This window comes from Prunus avium, chromosome 1 (genome assembly GCF_965620075.1).
Source record: "Prunus avium chromosome 1, drPruAviu1.hap1.1, whole genome shotgun sequence".
Lineage (NCBI taxonomy): Eukaryota > Viridiplantae > Streptophyta > Magnoliopsida > Rosales > Rosaceae > Prunus > Prunus avium.
The window spans coordinates 55,086,580-55,101,416 of NC_142284.1; the positions used below are offsets into that span (position 1 = coordinate 55,086,580).

The window sequence follows — 14,837 nt, forward strand, 5'->3', positions numbered from 1 at the left end:
GGCATATCACATTGATAGATGGTCTCCATGAGACGTGCGAGGGGGCCATGGAGACTAGGTTGCTGTTTAGTGTGGCTTTTGTTTGTACATGGTTTGGGAGGTGAAGATACACGTTTCTACGTGGAAGCTATGGGGTGTCGAGAGATACCTACACGACCGCTATTGAGTCCCTTGGGTCCCTTCCGTTGACTGAGGTTGAAGAAATTGTAGAAAAATACAAGAAGATGTGTCTTACTCTCTTAGAGTGCATGAGAGATTTATTATCTTTTATGCTGCAGATGAGGTGTGGTGCGAGAGGCCGAAAGAGAACGGATCTAAATAAAGATTTGTGGGTAGTGTATGATGAGGTTTTAATGAGGACGAAAAATCACATCCAAACCATCTTCAATTGCAAAGTCTTTTGCAAGGAAATCTCGTTGAGGCAAATGTCAGCTGAAGGTTTAACAATTACCTTTGTGGTGATAGATGCATATGACAATGAGTTGCCGGGAGTTAGCCACATTATCTACGTGTCCCGGCAACTCAATGTCATATGCATCTCACACCACTAAGGCAATTGTTAAACCTTGAGTTGACATTTGTCTCAACGGGATTTCCTTGCAAAAAACTTTGTAATTCAAGATGGTTTGGATGTGATTTTTTCTCATTAAAATTGCATCATACACCGTCTACAAATCTTTATTTGGATCCATTCTTTTTTGGCCTCTCGCACCACACCTCATCTGCAACATGAAAGATAATAAATCCCTCATGCACTCGAGGGGAGTAAGACACATCTTCTTGTATTTTTCTACAATTTCTTCAACCTCAGTCAACGAAAAAGACCCAAGGGACTCAATAGCGGACGTGTAGGTATCTCTCGACACCCCATAGCTTCCACGTAGAAACGTGTATCTTCACCTCCCCAACCATGTACTACAAAAAGGCACACTAAACAGCAACCTAGTCTCCATGGCCCCCTCGCACGTCTCACGGAGACCGTCTATCAATGTGATATGCCTAAATGTTTTACATGCTTCATCACAGATAGTTATTTTCCTATAAATCACAAAATCATATTCAATTAATATGTTTTATATATAACAAAAATATGAAACAACTAATATAAAAATAATAATTACCTTGCTTGAAAGTAAAGGCAAATAAATCCCATAGATGCATGATGTCTCGACCAGTGATGGAAGCAGAACCGCCATTGATACATATGAGGTGGCCGATCCCGTTGTTGTGGAGCAACCCATGTAAGAGGTGTGTCCGATCTTTAAAAACGTAATCATCCTTGTTAAAAGGATCGTCCAATTGCTCATTGGACTCGTAATCGGCTGGAATTACGAAGTGACACTTGCACTTCAAGACGAGATTGTTGTTACATCCTGAATAGCTGCAGTAGATGTAGAACAGATCTTCTTCAGATTCATGTCTTGAATCATGCACTACCTCTTTGAGAATGAAGATTTGAACTGTCCTCTTAATACATTCTTCCTTGTGAACCAACTCCCATTTCCGTATATGCCTTTCTTGGACGACATCACAATCAGCCACGAAATCCTTAATATTCTCCATGAGTGACTCTAACAAAGGTTTTTGGATGAAATGGTTGCCAATTATTTTACTCAATCTGGTTGGAATATTCCCAAACTCCTTGAAGTTTTACATGTTGATGTTGTCCAGAAAATTATTAGCACTCCTGCTGACGTTGATGGTACATTTCTTGACACGCTTGTTTGGGGTCCTAGTTCCAATGGGGAGTTCACAGTTAAATCTGCTTATAATATTTGCTCCAGCTTGTCTCAAGGGGTTGATGATAGCTGGTATTTTATTTGGAAGCTTAAGATTCCTCCCAAATTAAAAGTGTTTCTATGGCTATTATCCCAAAATAAAATTCTGACCAATGTGCAGAGAACAAGAAGGAAAATGACAAATAATTCAGCTTGTCCGTCTTGTCATTGCCATATGGAATCACTTCAGCATGTGTTCATCCTTTGTCCTCGAGCTCAAGCAGTATGGAACTCTTTCTCCTTACCTGATTGTGTTAAGGTATCCTTTTCTACTGACTTTAATTGTTGGTTGCGTTTAACTTGAAAACTGCTGTTGTTAATTCTTTCAACTTGAGACGCTGCAATATTTTTGCTACTGGTTGCTGGTTTATATGGAGATGCTGCTCTGTCTTAGACTCTTCCTTCCACTATCCTGATCTGCCCAATGCATGGATTTTGAGGTTTCTTGTGGAATGGGACATTGCTAATAAAAATGGTGGGATCAATAGACTCAGGATGCAAACTTTGCTGGCGTGGAAGCCTCCCCCTGTTTCTACCATGAAACTGAATATTGATGGGTCTAGAATTGGTTCTAGGGGCACTATTGCTGCTGGGGGCCTTATTCTTAATTCTGTTAGTGAGTGGTTAGCAGGTTTTTCTGCTAATTTGGGTCATGGGGATATTTTGGTGGCTGAACTGTGGGCGTTGTATCATGGTCTAAAGCTAGCTCAAAGGTTGCAAGTGACAAAGCTTATTGTTGAAACTGATTCTACTCTTGTCTTGCACCTTTTGAATGCTAAGTTGGAGCCGAATCACCCTTTCCTTCTTTTGCTAAACATGTGCAGAGTTTGTTGGAAGAGTTCCTGGGACTGCAGAATCTTTCATGTTTTCAGGGAGGTTAAGTTTGCTGCTGACTCTTTGGCCAAGATGGGGCATGAGATGGAAATGGGTATTCATTTCTTTGTTTTGCCTCCTGGTGGTATTATTAGTGTCCTTCAAGAAGATAGGGATGGCCTTTTAAGGTCTAGATTGATTTATGTTTAGTTGTTGTCTGAGCTTAGCCCTCTTTGTTACCCAAAAAAAAAGGAGTTGATATGTGAAATTTGGGTAGTCATTCTCCTATACAAAACCAGATGAAAAATGAAACTAAATCAAATAGCTAATTATAAATGAGAGAAGTCAAAATACATGAGCAATATAAACTGATTAGCAAAATAAACCGTATAAAATTCTGATAGAAAAAAGTGGAGAAAGACAAATGAGCAATGTAAACCAATAAATCAACTAGCTAAATAAATACTTAAAAAGTAACAGTTATCAAAGAAAGAGTTTAGGCAAGGAACACAGGTAGGGAGTCCAGCAATAAATACCAACAAATTGACACAAATACTCCTAAATATGTATGCTTTGCTCAAAAGTAATGACACAGAAAGTAAAAGAACATAGTTTATTTAAATCCGTAATCCGTGCATTTTGTGAGACTAGTGAGAGAAAAAAAACCTCAGAAAAGCAAAAAACTGAACTACTCATTATACTACAGAAAAAAGTGTTATTTACAGCTAATATTAGCTTCCTTCAAGGCCTTGGCTACAAAATCAGGGCAAAAGAAAGAGAGAGAGAGAGAGCTTAAGCTAAAAGAAGAAAAGGGAACTACTGTCAGTTAAATATTAGCTAAATAATTAGTGATAGTGGATAGTTTTTAGCTTTAGCCAAGTCAAAAAAGAAGAATCATGACATAGTGAACTATTGATTAACGGTTTTGCTATTTCCTTGACCATCATACAATGTTTTACCTGACTCTGTGATGTTTATCTTTAGTGAGATTGGATGTCCTTCCTACGGGGAAAATGCAATTAAAGTTTATTGGGGAATTCAAATCAGAAAAACCAGTGATGACCAATGATTGTTGGAGAAGACGTGGAAATCTTCTCTATTATAAGTTCTTAAATTTAGCTGCCTAGCTACTCTTTGGCCTATGACTTTTTGTATGGATCTTATTTTGGTTCATTACGCTCATGGGACATTGTGTGTTTCTGTTGTAGTTCTAGGCTGGTTTGCGTAGTCGAAATTCCAAATTTCATCCTTTTCATATTTGTCAATCCATGTACTGTTTAAATTGGGGATACTAGTAGACTAGGAAATCCCGTTGCTACATTTATAGTCAATCATGTTCACTCTCTCTCTCTCTCACACACAGACCGAATTTGATTCACTTGCCAAATCTTATAATGTTAGGAGATTTGGAATTTGGTTTTTAGCATCATCCCTCTACCAATTCAATGCTCAATGAGAAGTCATGTTAAATGAGCCTTGGAGAAAGCTTTCGTGAACTCAAGTTTATAGGTTTTTTTTGCTATTCATTTTAATAGATTACTTCTTTTATTTTTTTGAATTGTTCAAGTTTTCTCTAATCATTCTTGTTTCATGGTTACTGATGTTGTTGAACACTTCATTCTCAAAATTGATAAGTATATAGATTAACACAACATATGCTTACCTTCAATTCCAAGAAAGGACTTTGGTTGATGTATTTTTTCTTGGTGAAGAATAAAGTAGATGCTTGGACTCTTGGGTAGAAATTTGCAGCACCTAGTATCAGCTGACTTGTTTCATGTTGCATCCTGTTCCTGGATCAAAACACATTTGTATGTGCTATGCAGCTGGCTAACTGGATGCAGCCTCCCATTCCTTATTGTTTTCGTTGCAAGTTACTAAATTGTCACAAGTTGTTAACCTTCGTACTTTGGCTCTTGGTCTAGTCTACGCATGAATGCAAAGTATGCAGCCTTTATTTGGTTGACGATTGAAAGCATATGGTGCAGCCAATGAATTCTGGAATGATCGATCTTTGTAGAGAGAGAATGTTTTGTTTTTTGTTTTCTTTTCATTTTGTTATTGGAAATTTCTGTAGAGCCAGAGCCATTGCGCATCATAGACAGCTGGACAGATAATTTGTCTCATTTATGAGATAATGTTATTTATGAGATAATGTCACACTTCATTTTTGACATTACAGTATTTGAATATGCAAGTTCCTTTCAAGATTTAGGGAACATAATTCAATAAAAAAAAACAAAACAAAAAAGGTATACAATACAAGCAAGCACCAAGAGCTTTGAATTATTCTTCTGCATAGATGATTCAGGTCCTGGTCTCGTTTCATTTGGCATCTGTTTGTCTTTCCTATAGCACAACAGTTAGGCTGATGTAGTAGATTGCAGAGATTGAGAGAGAAGGCTGCAAGCTGAATATTGCTGCCTAGAAAAGAAAATAAAAGGGAAATTTAAGTAACAGTCTCCACCGTGCACTGCAACAAGATAACGGAAGCACAAACAAGATGCACTGGTTTGGACAAGTGATGAATATGAGTTTCCACCTTGAGGGATTTAGGGGTCTGATCAAGCTGTCAACTTGCTTTGCGAGATCATATCTCGATATCTGTGCTACTTCTTATATCTCTGGAAACCAGGAAGAACATGTCTACATTGAGGAGCACTTGTGCATTCCAAAAAGTAGCATGAGCATAGCATCTCCAACCGATATGTTAAAAGTGCCACATAGACATTTAACAGTTAGAAATAACATCTCACACCACTCCAACCGATGTGTCAAAGCTGATGTGGAATGAAGGTTGAAGATTGAGATGTTATTTTTGACATCCCAAAAGCAAGATGTCAAATGAATATTTTATTATTTTTTCTTTTCTATTCTTTTTAATTAAAAATAAATCAACACTAAAATGTAATAAAATAATAATTTAATTTGACATATCGGGTGGAGTGTAAAGCTGTGTAAGATGTCAAATTGCCACATCAGCCATCAAATTTAAATTTGATGTTTGGAATTTGACATCTCCCTTGGAGATGCTCTAAAATATCCTTCACACAGTTCATACAGCAGCATCCTCTTAAATCTTAACCTCATTATCATTATAAGGCATAATTAGGAAAAAGTAATGCATATACCTTCATGGCCATGTTTGACAACTATTATTGTAGCTAAGGCCAAGTCCAGCGGGAGCACAAAACCGGGCAAAAGGCAGCCCAGTCAAGCCAAACAGGCCTCCAGCGCGCAGCCTCAAGCCCGGGCAAGTGGTGGGTTCCACCAACCTGGGCAAGCCCACGGGTAGATCTTGCCTGGGCTGCAGCCCGAAGGCGCTGACGCCAGCGCTGATGTCACGCTGACGTCAGTGAGCAAAAAAATTCAAAAAAAATTCAAAAAAATCCAAAAAAATACCAACAAATTATGGATGTTTTCCCTATAAATACATAACAATTTTATTCACTTTCTAAATTGTTTATATTTTGTTGCATAATCTTTTTTTTTTCTTGCCCTTGCCCTAGCCTTCATGGGTGGAACCAACTAAGGCAAGGATGCCACTATTCATGTGAATAGTGGCAGCCCTTGCCTTGCCTTGCCCTTGCCCTAGCCTTCATGGGTGGACTTGCTCTAAGGAGACTTGCTTTTTGGCTACATTTATAGTCAATCATGTTCACTTCTCTCTTTCTCTCTCACATACACCGACCAAATTTGACTCACTTGCCAAATCTTATTGTAGTTATTTATTTTTTTTATTTTGTCATTATTATTATTATTATTTTGCATACAGAATATATTATTGTATTCTAGAAAATACGTACGTAAGTGTCGAGGTTTCAAAATACATATGGAAAAAGGAAAACAAGACCATGCGAATCACATGTCCTTTTTCATTTTGTCTCCAACTCATTCAAGAATCTACATATTGGAAGAAATCAATCAAGCACCAAAACTGTCATCCTTGTTCACCACACAAACATTATTTCAATATCGGAAAATTTCAGAAAAAAATAGTAGGAAATTACATGCTGCAAAAAGTGTATCACGTCTGTAGCAAAGAGGATTAAACAAGTGAAATTACAAAACAATTAACTCAGCTCCTGGAGGTAGTTTTTTACCAATCTGCAAAGCACGCTTTCGCGCTGCCCTCAATTGTTTCTGGGTTGTAACTAATTCAGACAATAGAGTGGATTCTTCAACCACAACCTTTCTGAGATCGACAATAAACGTTTCCAGTGCTATGGCATTCTCAGCGAAGTACATGGCAAGCTCAGTGTCGATACTAGACCCAACGAACCCAGAAAATTTCACCACCTTAAGGCACTGATGAGGACATTTATTAACCGTCTGCATATTCCTCAGACATGGCACTCGTGCCCATCTCAGCTGCACAAGGACAAAAACAATAGCTTATCAATCTACCTTAGACAAGTAATTCCACATATACAAGTTTTTCAAAAACCACAGAAAAACAATACAACTTTTAGAAGTTTGTGTGCATAAACATGAATCAACAAATACCTTTCTGAAACCATTAAATAAACTTCCCAACTTTAAATTGTAAGATATACTGAAAATAAATTTACCTCCAATGTAAATCTATGCAAGAAAGGAGACCGCTCTATCAATTTAGTCAAATTAAGGAGGCTTTGCCGATCACTTGCGACAACATTCAATGTTAAGTCCTTGAGACAAGTTAATTCTGGAAATTCTGGGTGCCTCACCATTTCACTCTGAAAGATGAAAAGCAAATTTTGAAAATAAAGTCCATATATATATAATAAATACTGAATTATTTAATATACTGACCATATTCAGATTCATGTGCAAGTTGAGATTGAGAGTCACCAGCTGAGGAAGACAACTTTTAACCGAAAGAAAAGTTGGAACTATAGACCTAGTACTTTCTGCAAGAGATACATTTACAAGCAAGGGTGCATGCCTCAAACGAATACTGTCATAAAAACCCAGCATTCCGTGATAAATAAATGACACGAGATTAGGAGCACAAATCTCAATTTTTTCTAAACACATGCAGTCACTTATTTGTAGGAACTTCAACCGGAGTGACGAACCGGCAACTTTCAAAGTTACTAATTGATCCGAGCAAGAAACACAGAGATGCTCAAGGAGTTCACAATGTGATAGAAAGTGCTCAACAAGTTCACCGGTTATGTTTACAAAGGACAAAGAGAGGTGTTTAAGGGACTTGATGCAGGAAACGCCGAAAGGGCTTCTAAATGGCTTATTTGGAAATATATAACTGGCATAAGAAAAAGGAGAAAGTCTACCTGCTTCCAAATCTATCTCAAGCCTTTGAACTCTCTTCCGCATTGCGAACTCAATCCAATTGTCAATTTCAGAACTACTAGGCCCGATATAGGTTGAGGAAGAACAAATTCTGAATGCATCTAAGGATGGACACTGGTGCAATTGCAGGACTTGGTTCACCCAATTGTAACTGGGTGTTGCTTGTCCTCTTTTCTTCGACGGTTTATATAATGCATTTATGTCGTCGAAGTTGAGACATGTAACATGTTTCCACACATAGATCCACCTCTTAGAGAGGAAACAAGTTCTTGCTGCCTCCCTAATGCTCAGTAGGGAAAGAATGCTAATTAGAATGGCGTCAGGCAGCTGACTAATCCGATCCACCTCCGAATAAGTCTCTCCCTTGTCACCCAAATTGATTGGAAGTTTTTTGCGTTTCCCATATGTCCATTCGGAACGCTTAGCCTTTCGTTTCGGCATGGAACATACCCTTCTTATTAATTTGGTCCCTTCTTAAATATTACAGGGTAATCAAATATACATAAACTAGAGATTAAGAGGCACAGGAACCAGTAGCTAATGAAAATCCCCAGGTTTTCATTCACAACTTTGCAATCTAGAATTACCAAAGCAGCTATATATACTCAATTATTTATATGCTGCAAACCGACTAAAATCCGCCAATTCCAAATCCAACCAGGAAACTATTTTTCTCTTTCCCACACTTTGAAGGAGAAGCGAAACCTTCTCTTCTATCTCTTCTTTTGTACAACGTAACCCATAGAACACAATTGCATCTTCGAAAGAGTAAATCTGTCACTGATATATGTATTTTGTTTTTTTAATACGAAAAGAGCTCGCAAATTTGATTGGAAATCGTCATGTAATTCAAAATTCCAAACTTTTAACAGGAAATGAACTTACATAAATCAAAAGGGAGAAACTTGCTTATAAGCCTTTAGATCTCTTAAAATCCAAGGATATTAGATTCGTGTTTCACAAAATTAACCATGGGAATTGGAGATTTGAACAAGATTATTAGTATGAGTTAGTGTGTTTAATGGTTATTATGATAAAGAAGGCCCTGTCCTGGAACAACTGAAGTTAATTGAATAGAAGTGACGTGAATTAAGAAATTACAGGAAATCTAATCTTAAAATATATAATAAAAAGGGAGTGGGTTAGTAGAATTAAGATGAATCTATATTTGTCAATAGGGTCTAGTCTAATGGAAAAGACCCTTGATTTGCAGACCAGAGGTCTCAGGGTTTGAATTCTCACAGCATCATAGTTATGTATGTGTGAGAAATTCCTCTCCTCTCTAATTTAGACTATCGCTTGGACTAAAAAAAGATGAATATTTTGATTCATAGCAAAATAACCAACATTAAAAAAAATAAAAATAAAATAAAATAAAGGGAAAGAAATCTTTCATTACCGGGCTCAAATGAGCAACCATACAAAATGATGGTAGCCCAAAATGCAAAACTTTCGCAGTAAAAAAAGAGAGTGCTAAACTGGGCTTGTAAGGTTGTCGTTCTATTGGTAGGTCCAGAGCCCACCAAAACAAGTAGGAACCTATGGCACAGTAGATGCTCTTCTATTGACTTTGTAACATGTGTCTTTCTTTTTTCTGAAAAATAAAAATTGTGTAACATCATAAACTAAAGTGCAAAACACAAGCAAATGTCCCACTAGTGTAGTAGTTTGAAGCAATTGCTCTCTCAGGCCTGAGTTCGAGCATTAGCATCCATCTAACGTGTGAGTTTAATATATTATCTCCTATTTCAATGAGAAAGGTTCTTTAAAAAGAAAAAAAAAGTGCATAACACAAAACGTTAGCAGGCACTAGGCAAAACAGAGCACTTCATCGAGAAAAAGACAAAACCACTGGTTGGAAGCAAACTTGAAAAAGATCTGAGCCATGAAAGAAAACCACAAAACAGAGCACTTCATCGAGAAAAAGACAAAACGACTGGTTGGAAGCAAACTTGAAAAAGATCTGAGCCATGAAAGAAAACCAAGTTTGTCCATAGAATATATAGTATACTTGGATTGGATGGCAGTCATTGCCAGTTTTCGGAACGATGGTGAAAGCTGTTTCATTTAAGATAACAAAGGTAATTTTCTTACAATTCAGCTAGAATTTCCGAATTACCAGAGATATCTTCTATTTCAGATTGTTGGGATGCGGTCATAGAGCCTTGCGCTGCAGCAATTGTAGGAGAAACCAAGAAAGGCTTGGGTGCAATTTGCAAGGAATGAAGGGGTCCTTCCAACATCTCTACTACTTTGCTCATTGATGGCCGATCAGAAGGATTGGTCTGAATGCACCAGAGACTTATTAATACCATCTTTCTTGCTATTTCTTTTTCCTCCTCTGTGATTGCCCCAAAAGCATTCTCATCATTGTCTAGCTCTAGATCTTTATAAATGTAATGCGGAAACATTTCACTGGTATGAGACACTCCCGAATCCAAATTCTTTCTTGCTCCAACCATTTCAAGAACCAACATGCCGTAGCTGTAAACATCAGATTTGTGAGACACGCCTCCAAAGTTCCGGCTAAACACTTCTGGTGCAATGTATCCTGCAGTTCCTCTGAGCCCCATCATGGATACAATACTCTCCTTCGTTTTGCATAGTTTGGCAAGGCCGAAATCAGCGATTTTTGGGCAAAAATTTTTGTCCAAAAGAATGTTCTGTGGCTTGATGTCAAGATGCAGAATTCTCGTGTTACATCCACGGTGTAAGTATTCTAGTCCTCGAGCAATGCCAACAGCAATTTCAGATAGTGTTTTCCATTCTAAGCGACAATTTGCTGTTTCAGACCCCTGTTTATGTATGAAATTATCTAGAGATCCATTATGCATGAATTCATATATCAAAGCTCTTTTGTCCCTCCTCTCATAACAGAATCCAGAAAGAGTGACAATGTTGACATGGGAGGTTCTACCAATGCTAGCAACTTCATTAATAAAGTCTTCTGCATTACCCTTGGACTCGCTTAGGACTTTCACCGCCACGACAAGGCCATCTGGCAGCCTGCCTTTGTACACGGTTCCAAATCCACCTTTACCTATTTTATCTTTGAAATTGTCTGTCATTTTCTTGACATTTGCATAACTATACCGTTTTGGAGTAAGGCATTCATAGTTCCTTATAAATTCCTCAACATCAAACTCATCCACTATATCTTTCTTGCAGAAACCCAACATTCTTTTCCTTGATATGCATACAATACAAGCAATGATTATGAGGATCCCCGAAACACCAGCCGAAATGCCTATATTGAACAATTCTTCAAGTTATGCATTTTATTGATATGTGAAAGAAAGCAAAGATTGAAACTTGTGGTACTTGATATATATTTATCATATACGCACCTATTTTATATTTAGCCTTTGAACCTCCTGCACAGAAAAAAGGTTAAATCATAAGATTTCTTCGGATGGTATATCATATTCTTCTTCAATATCCAGTTATGACGCCAAGACTACAAACTCAAGTATTTGTGATGTTTCATTGTGTTAGGGAGTTACACCAGTAATCACCAAATCAGTGAGACCTATTCAATATGCTCCGTAACAGTTTTCAGTTATGAAATTAATTATGTCATTTACTCTGTCATTAGCATAGGGCTGTTACTCTAGTCATTACTGTATAAATATTGTATCCATGTATCATTGAAATAAACCTTTTCTACATGGTATCAGAGCATATTGAATAGGTCTCACTGATTGAATTATCAAAGTCAACAAAGGTAGGTGTATTTCTTTGGCTGCTTGGAGCATATATTACTGCAGAGTGTTGAAGTCCTTAAAATGTTGATTGGCACCATCAAGACTTCCAATTTGATGCATGTACCGAAGGATCAAAATGACCATGAACACTCATAAGGGTTTAAGCTTCAATTAGTTTACAAAATTTTCTATCCAAGGTATTCAATTGCTGAAATTCATAGCAACAACACAGTCTCTTTTCTCGTATATCTGTGAGGTTCAGCAGTTTCTATTTTCTGTTTCTGCAGATAGTTGGCTCTAATTACCATGAACTCTTCCTACTTTAACATGGACTCCATAGTCTTCCAATAATGGTATCAGAGTATCAAACTCACACACCTCCTTCTAAATTCTAACAAATGACATAAAAGACTTGTAACATCTTCTTCCTAATAGTCTGTAATTTATAAGAAAAATGACAAAGGACAGACATACTACCTTCTGGTCTGGGTGGTGGATTTGTATTCTTTGGTGTATTACATGTGGTTGCATAGGCCCGATCCTGGCAAAAGCAATTGAACCCACCAGAAGTAGTGTTAAGACCACACTTCCCTCCTGATTCCACGCAAGCGTTGCAATTATCAGCACGGACTTTCAATTCCAATTCAAAGCCCCCATCTACCGCTTCTTGGATAGTTGTCCGGTTGGCCTTTAGAGCCACAGCAGCTGTTGTAGAAACCGGAACAATGACCTGATTTTTACAGGCGACGGGAGCAACTGGATCAGCTGGGGGACTTGGTGTGACAGACGACGCAGTCATATTAGCGCTGGCTGTACCGCAAATTTGGGAACTATTTGTTGTGCTATTGCACTTGGAAACGGCCGCATTTGTTACCACAGAGGAAGTATAATTAGACAGAGAGAGTCGTGTCACATATGAAGTTTTGCTTCCACTGCAAACTTGGGAAGAAGAATTAAGCTTTGGGGTAGTTTTACTTGTACTTGTATTGCACCCGTAGTAAAAGGTCAGGTTTGTAAACCCAGAGGAAGGATAATTAAACAGAGAGAAGTTGATGCTGGTGTTAAAAAAAGCAGGAGGACAAATAGTTTTCCAATAGTCCTGCCTAGCAACTGTAACAGACGGAGGAACCCTACTGGAGTTGGTTTTAAGAATTCTGTAGTTGATATTCGACATGCTGATCACGGGCACATTGTCTAGGCATTGGACCTCAAACCCGGGCAGGCCACAGTGACTAGATCGGTTTCCTCCCCAAAAGGGGTACGAGATGCCTCCGATGCCACCGCAGTTAATAGCTTCGCTGCAGTTAATCCTATCCTTGGAAAGTGCCACGGCCCGCTCATGAATGTTTAGATGGTATTGCTCGTCACACTTGGCTGCACCTCTGCCGTCCCCGCCTTGGCTGAAATCGTTGAGATCAGGGTTGTCGTTGCACTTACGGTTGATGCATATGAGCTGACCAGCACAGTCGTCGAGGGTTGCGCATGCGCCGTTGCAGGAGGATAGGGCCATTGATGGGTGAGGAAGGGAGATGAACAAAAGATAAACAAACATCAACACTAAACTTTCCATTTTGGAAGTGCTTTGTTGCTTTGTGGAGGCGGCTATGTTGGCTAGCTACTTTGCTTTCCTTCCAGTTTCAGAGTTACACATTTTTGCTGCTACTTTAATTTATCTAATTATTTGAGTTTGAGTTAGAAGAATTGTCCACGAGCAATAAATTTGAGGTCGAAAATCAGTGATGATGATGTTAAAAGCCAACAATTGCCAACCAAATTCCTATAGTATCAGAAGGAAAGGCTGGTCTTCACCAGAGTCCACGCAAAGTAGTCAACACGCAAATTAAGTTGACTATATTATATTGGAGTGAAGGATGGTCTACTTTTTGGACCCTCCCTTCCCACCGCAAAACCGAGGAGGAGAGGAAGACCTGAGGTTCATCCCAAGGAGGCACAAAAAAGCTCCAAGATCGTTGACACCATGTTCACCTCACCTCCAATTTTATTAAGCAAATCTCACCAATCAAGAGATAACCCATGCTAGTCGTATATCACATGCCACCAATTAAGGAGTAGGGAGCCATAGCTCTCACATGCTTTCTCCATATCCAAGGAGAAATTATAGAATAGGACTGTATCACCATGTCAATACTTCCATTCAAAATTTGTCATGAAAAAAGCTTTACTTGTTTTGAAAAATGACAAGTGGCAAATTTTGAATGAGAGTACTGACATAGTAGTACAGTCTTCTTTTGTTCTTGTTAAGCTGCTATATTTAAAAATAAAAATAAAAAAATACTAAAGGCACAAACTTTGGGCACCACCTTGGACACCAACTCTATAATAGAGCGTGGGACCCGTTGTATTGGCGGGCTCCACCTATATTAGAGAGTTGATGTCCAAGGTGGTGCCCAAAGTTGGTGCCTCTAGCACCACCCAAATAAAAAAGACAAACGAAAGAGAGAAATTCTTGTTAAATCATTAGAGAAACTGGGTGTTTGGGCCTCCTTTTACATAATTAATATTTACAATTTTAGTAAAATACCCATTCCTAGACCAAGTCATAGCTTGGGCTCTAGTATTTATTGAATATCTGAGCCAGTCAAATGACTAATATAAAGAAATTATTATTTAATTGATAATTACCTAAATCAAGTGGATTTTCTCGGTTTGGCTTTGGCGGCGAAGACAATCAATTAGATATTTAAACCATGATCTAATCCAGAGATTACTTCTTTTATATAGGGTTACACTTATATAAAAGGAAGAGGTGCTTCAAGAGACACACAACTTTCCAACAACAAACTCTACACAAAAATTATAGCTCTTTCATAAAAGAACGGTTTATTTGTTTTATTACTATGCCAAGCCTTTTTGGTATCAATTGTCAGTCAACTTAGTGTTTTACCATTTTAACCCTATTGTATTAATTTGTAGTTCTTTTTGATTTTTTGAATAGTTTACCATTCTCTGTCTTTTGCTTTATATATTTAAATTAAAAGTAAGTGGGTTGGTTTAATGGTTATGTTAAAGAAGACCCAAGTAATTAGGGCAGCAAATATAAGACCCAAGTAATTAGCGCTCACTCTCAACTCAATGTTATGTTGATCTTCATGTGTTAATGCAGACTGCAGCCCCATTTCTATATTGAACCTATAAATTGAGCAAATTGATTAGAGCATCTCCAACTGTAGTAGCAAACTAAAATTTTCAAATTAAAGTTTGTTGACGTATGTGAAAAATTGAAAAG

The 14,837-nt window shown here is 37.9% G+C and overlaps 2 protein-coding genes and 1 long non-coding RNA gene across 3 annotated transcripts; 1 reads left to right on the top strand and 2 right to left on the bottom strand.

Annotated features, from left to right (window-relative positions):
• Nucleotides 1-6,524: 6,524 nt before the first annotated feature.
• LOC110750551 (FBD-associated F-box protein At5g38590-like) lies at nt 6,525-8,327 on the bottom strand. The gene is made up of 3 exons (XM_021950887.2): nt 7,386-8,327; nt 7,163-7,309; nt 6,525-6,962 (listed from the first exon to the last, which is right to left on the bottom strand). The coding sequence occupies exons 1-3, from the start codon at nt 8,325-8,327 to the stop codon at nt 6,654-6,656; spliced, it is 1,398 nt and encodes a 465-aa protein (XP_021806579.2). The 3' UTR covers nt 6,525-6,653.
• A 1,575-nt stretch (nt 8,328-9,902) lies between these two features.
• On the bottom strand, nt 9,903-13,160 carry LOC110750539 (LEAF RUST 10 DISEASE-RESISTANCE LOCUS RECEPTOR-LIKE PROTEIN KINASE-like 2.5). Its single transcript, XM_021950877.2, has 3 exons — nt 12,068-13,160; nt 11,234-11,260; nt 9,903-11,133 (listed from the first exon to the last, which is right to left on the bottom strand). Exons 1-3 carry the CDS (start codon nt 13,158-13,160, stop codon nt 9,977-9,979), a joined length of 2,277 nt encoding a protein of 758 aa, XP_021806569.1. The 3' UTR covers nt 9,903-9,976.
• LOC148298041 (uncharacterized) lies at nt 10,460-12,073 on the top strand. The gene is made up of 3 exons (XR_015833044.1): nt 10,460-10,596; nt 10,764-10,907; nt 11,055-12,073. It is a non-coding gene; the product is annotated as an uncharacterized LOC148298041 (long non-coding RNA).
• Nucleotides 13,161-14,837: the final 1,677 nt, after the last annotated feature.

Bases quoted from the DNA above. Each gene is read 5' to 3' on its own strand.
- LOC110750551 (XM_021950887.2), bottom strand. From the start codon at position 8,327: ATGCCGAAACGAAAGGCTAAGCGTTCCGAATGGACATATGGGAAACGC. The intron at 7,310-7,385 runs GTCAGTATATTA...TTCATCTTTCAG, and splicing joins TGCACATGAATCTGAATATG to AGTGAAATGGTGAGGCACCC. The intron at 6,963-7,162 runs GTAAATTTATTT...GTCCTTGTGCAG, and splicing joins TGCATAGATTTACATTGGAG to CTGAGATGGGCACGAGTGCC.
- LOC110750539 (XM_021950877.2), bottom strand. From the start codon at position 13,160: ATGGAAAGTTTAGTGTTGATGTTTGTTTATCTTTTGTTCATCTCCCTT. The intron at 11,261-12,067 runs GTAGTATGTCTG...TTTTCTGTGCAG, and splicing joins TCCACCACCCAGACCAGAAG to GAGGTTCAAAGGCTAAATAT. The intron at 11,134-11,233 runs GTGCGTATATGA...TGTTCAATATAG, and splicing joins AAAGGCTAAATATAAAATAG to GCATTTCGGCTGGTGTTTCG.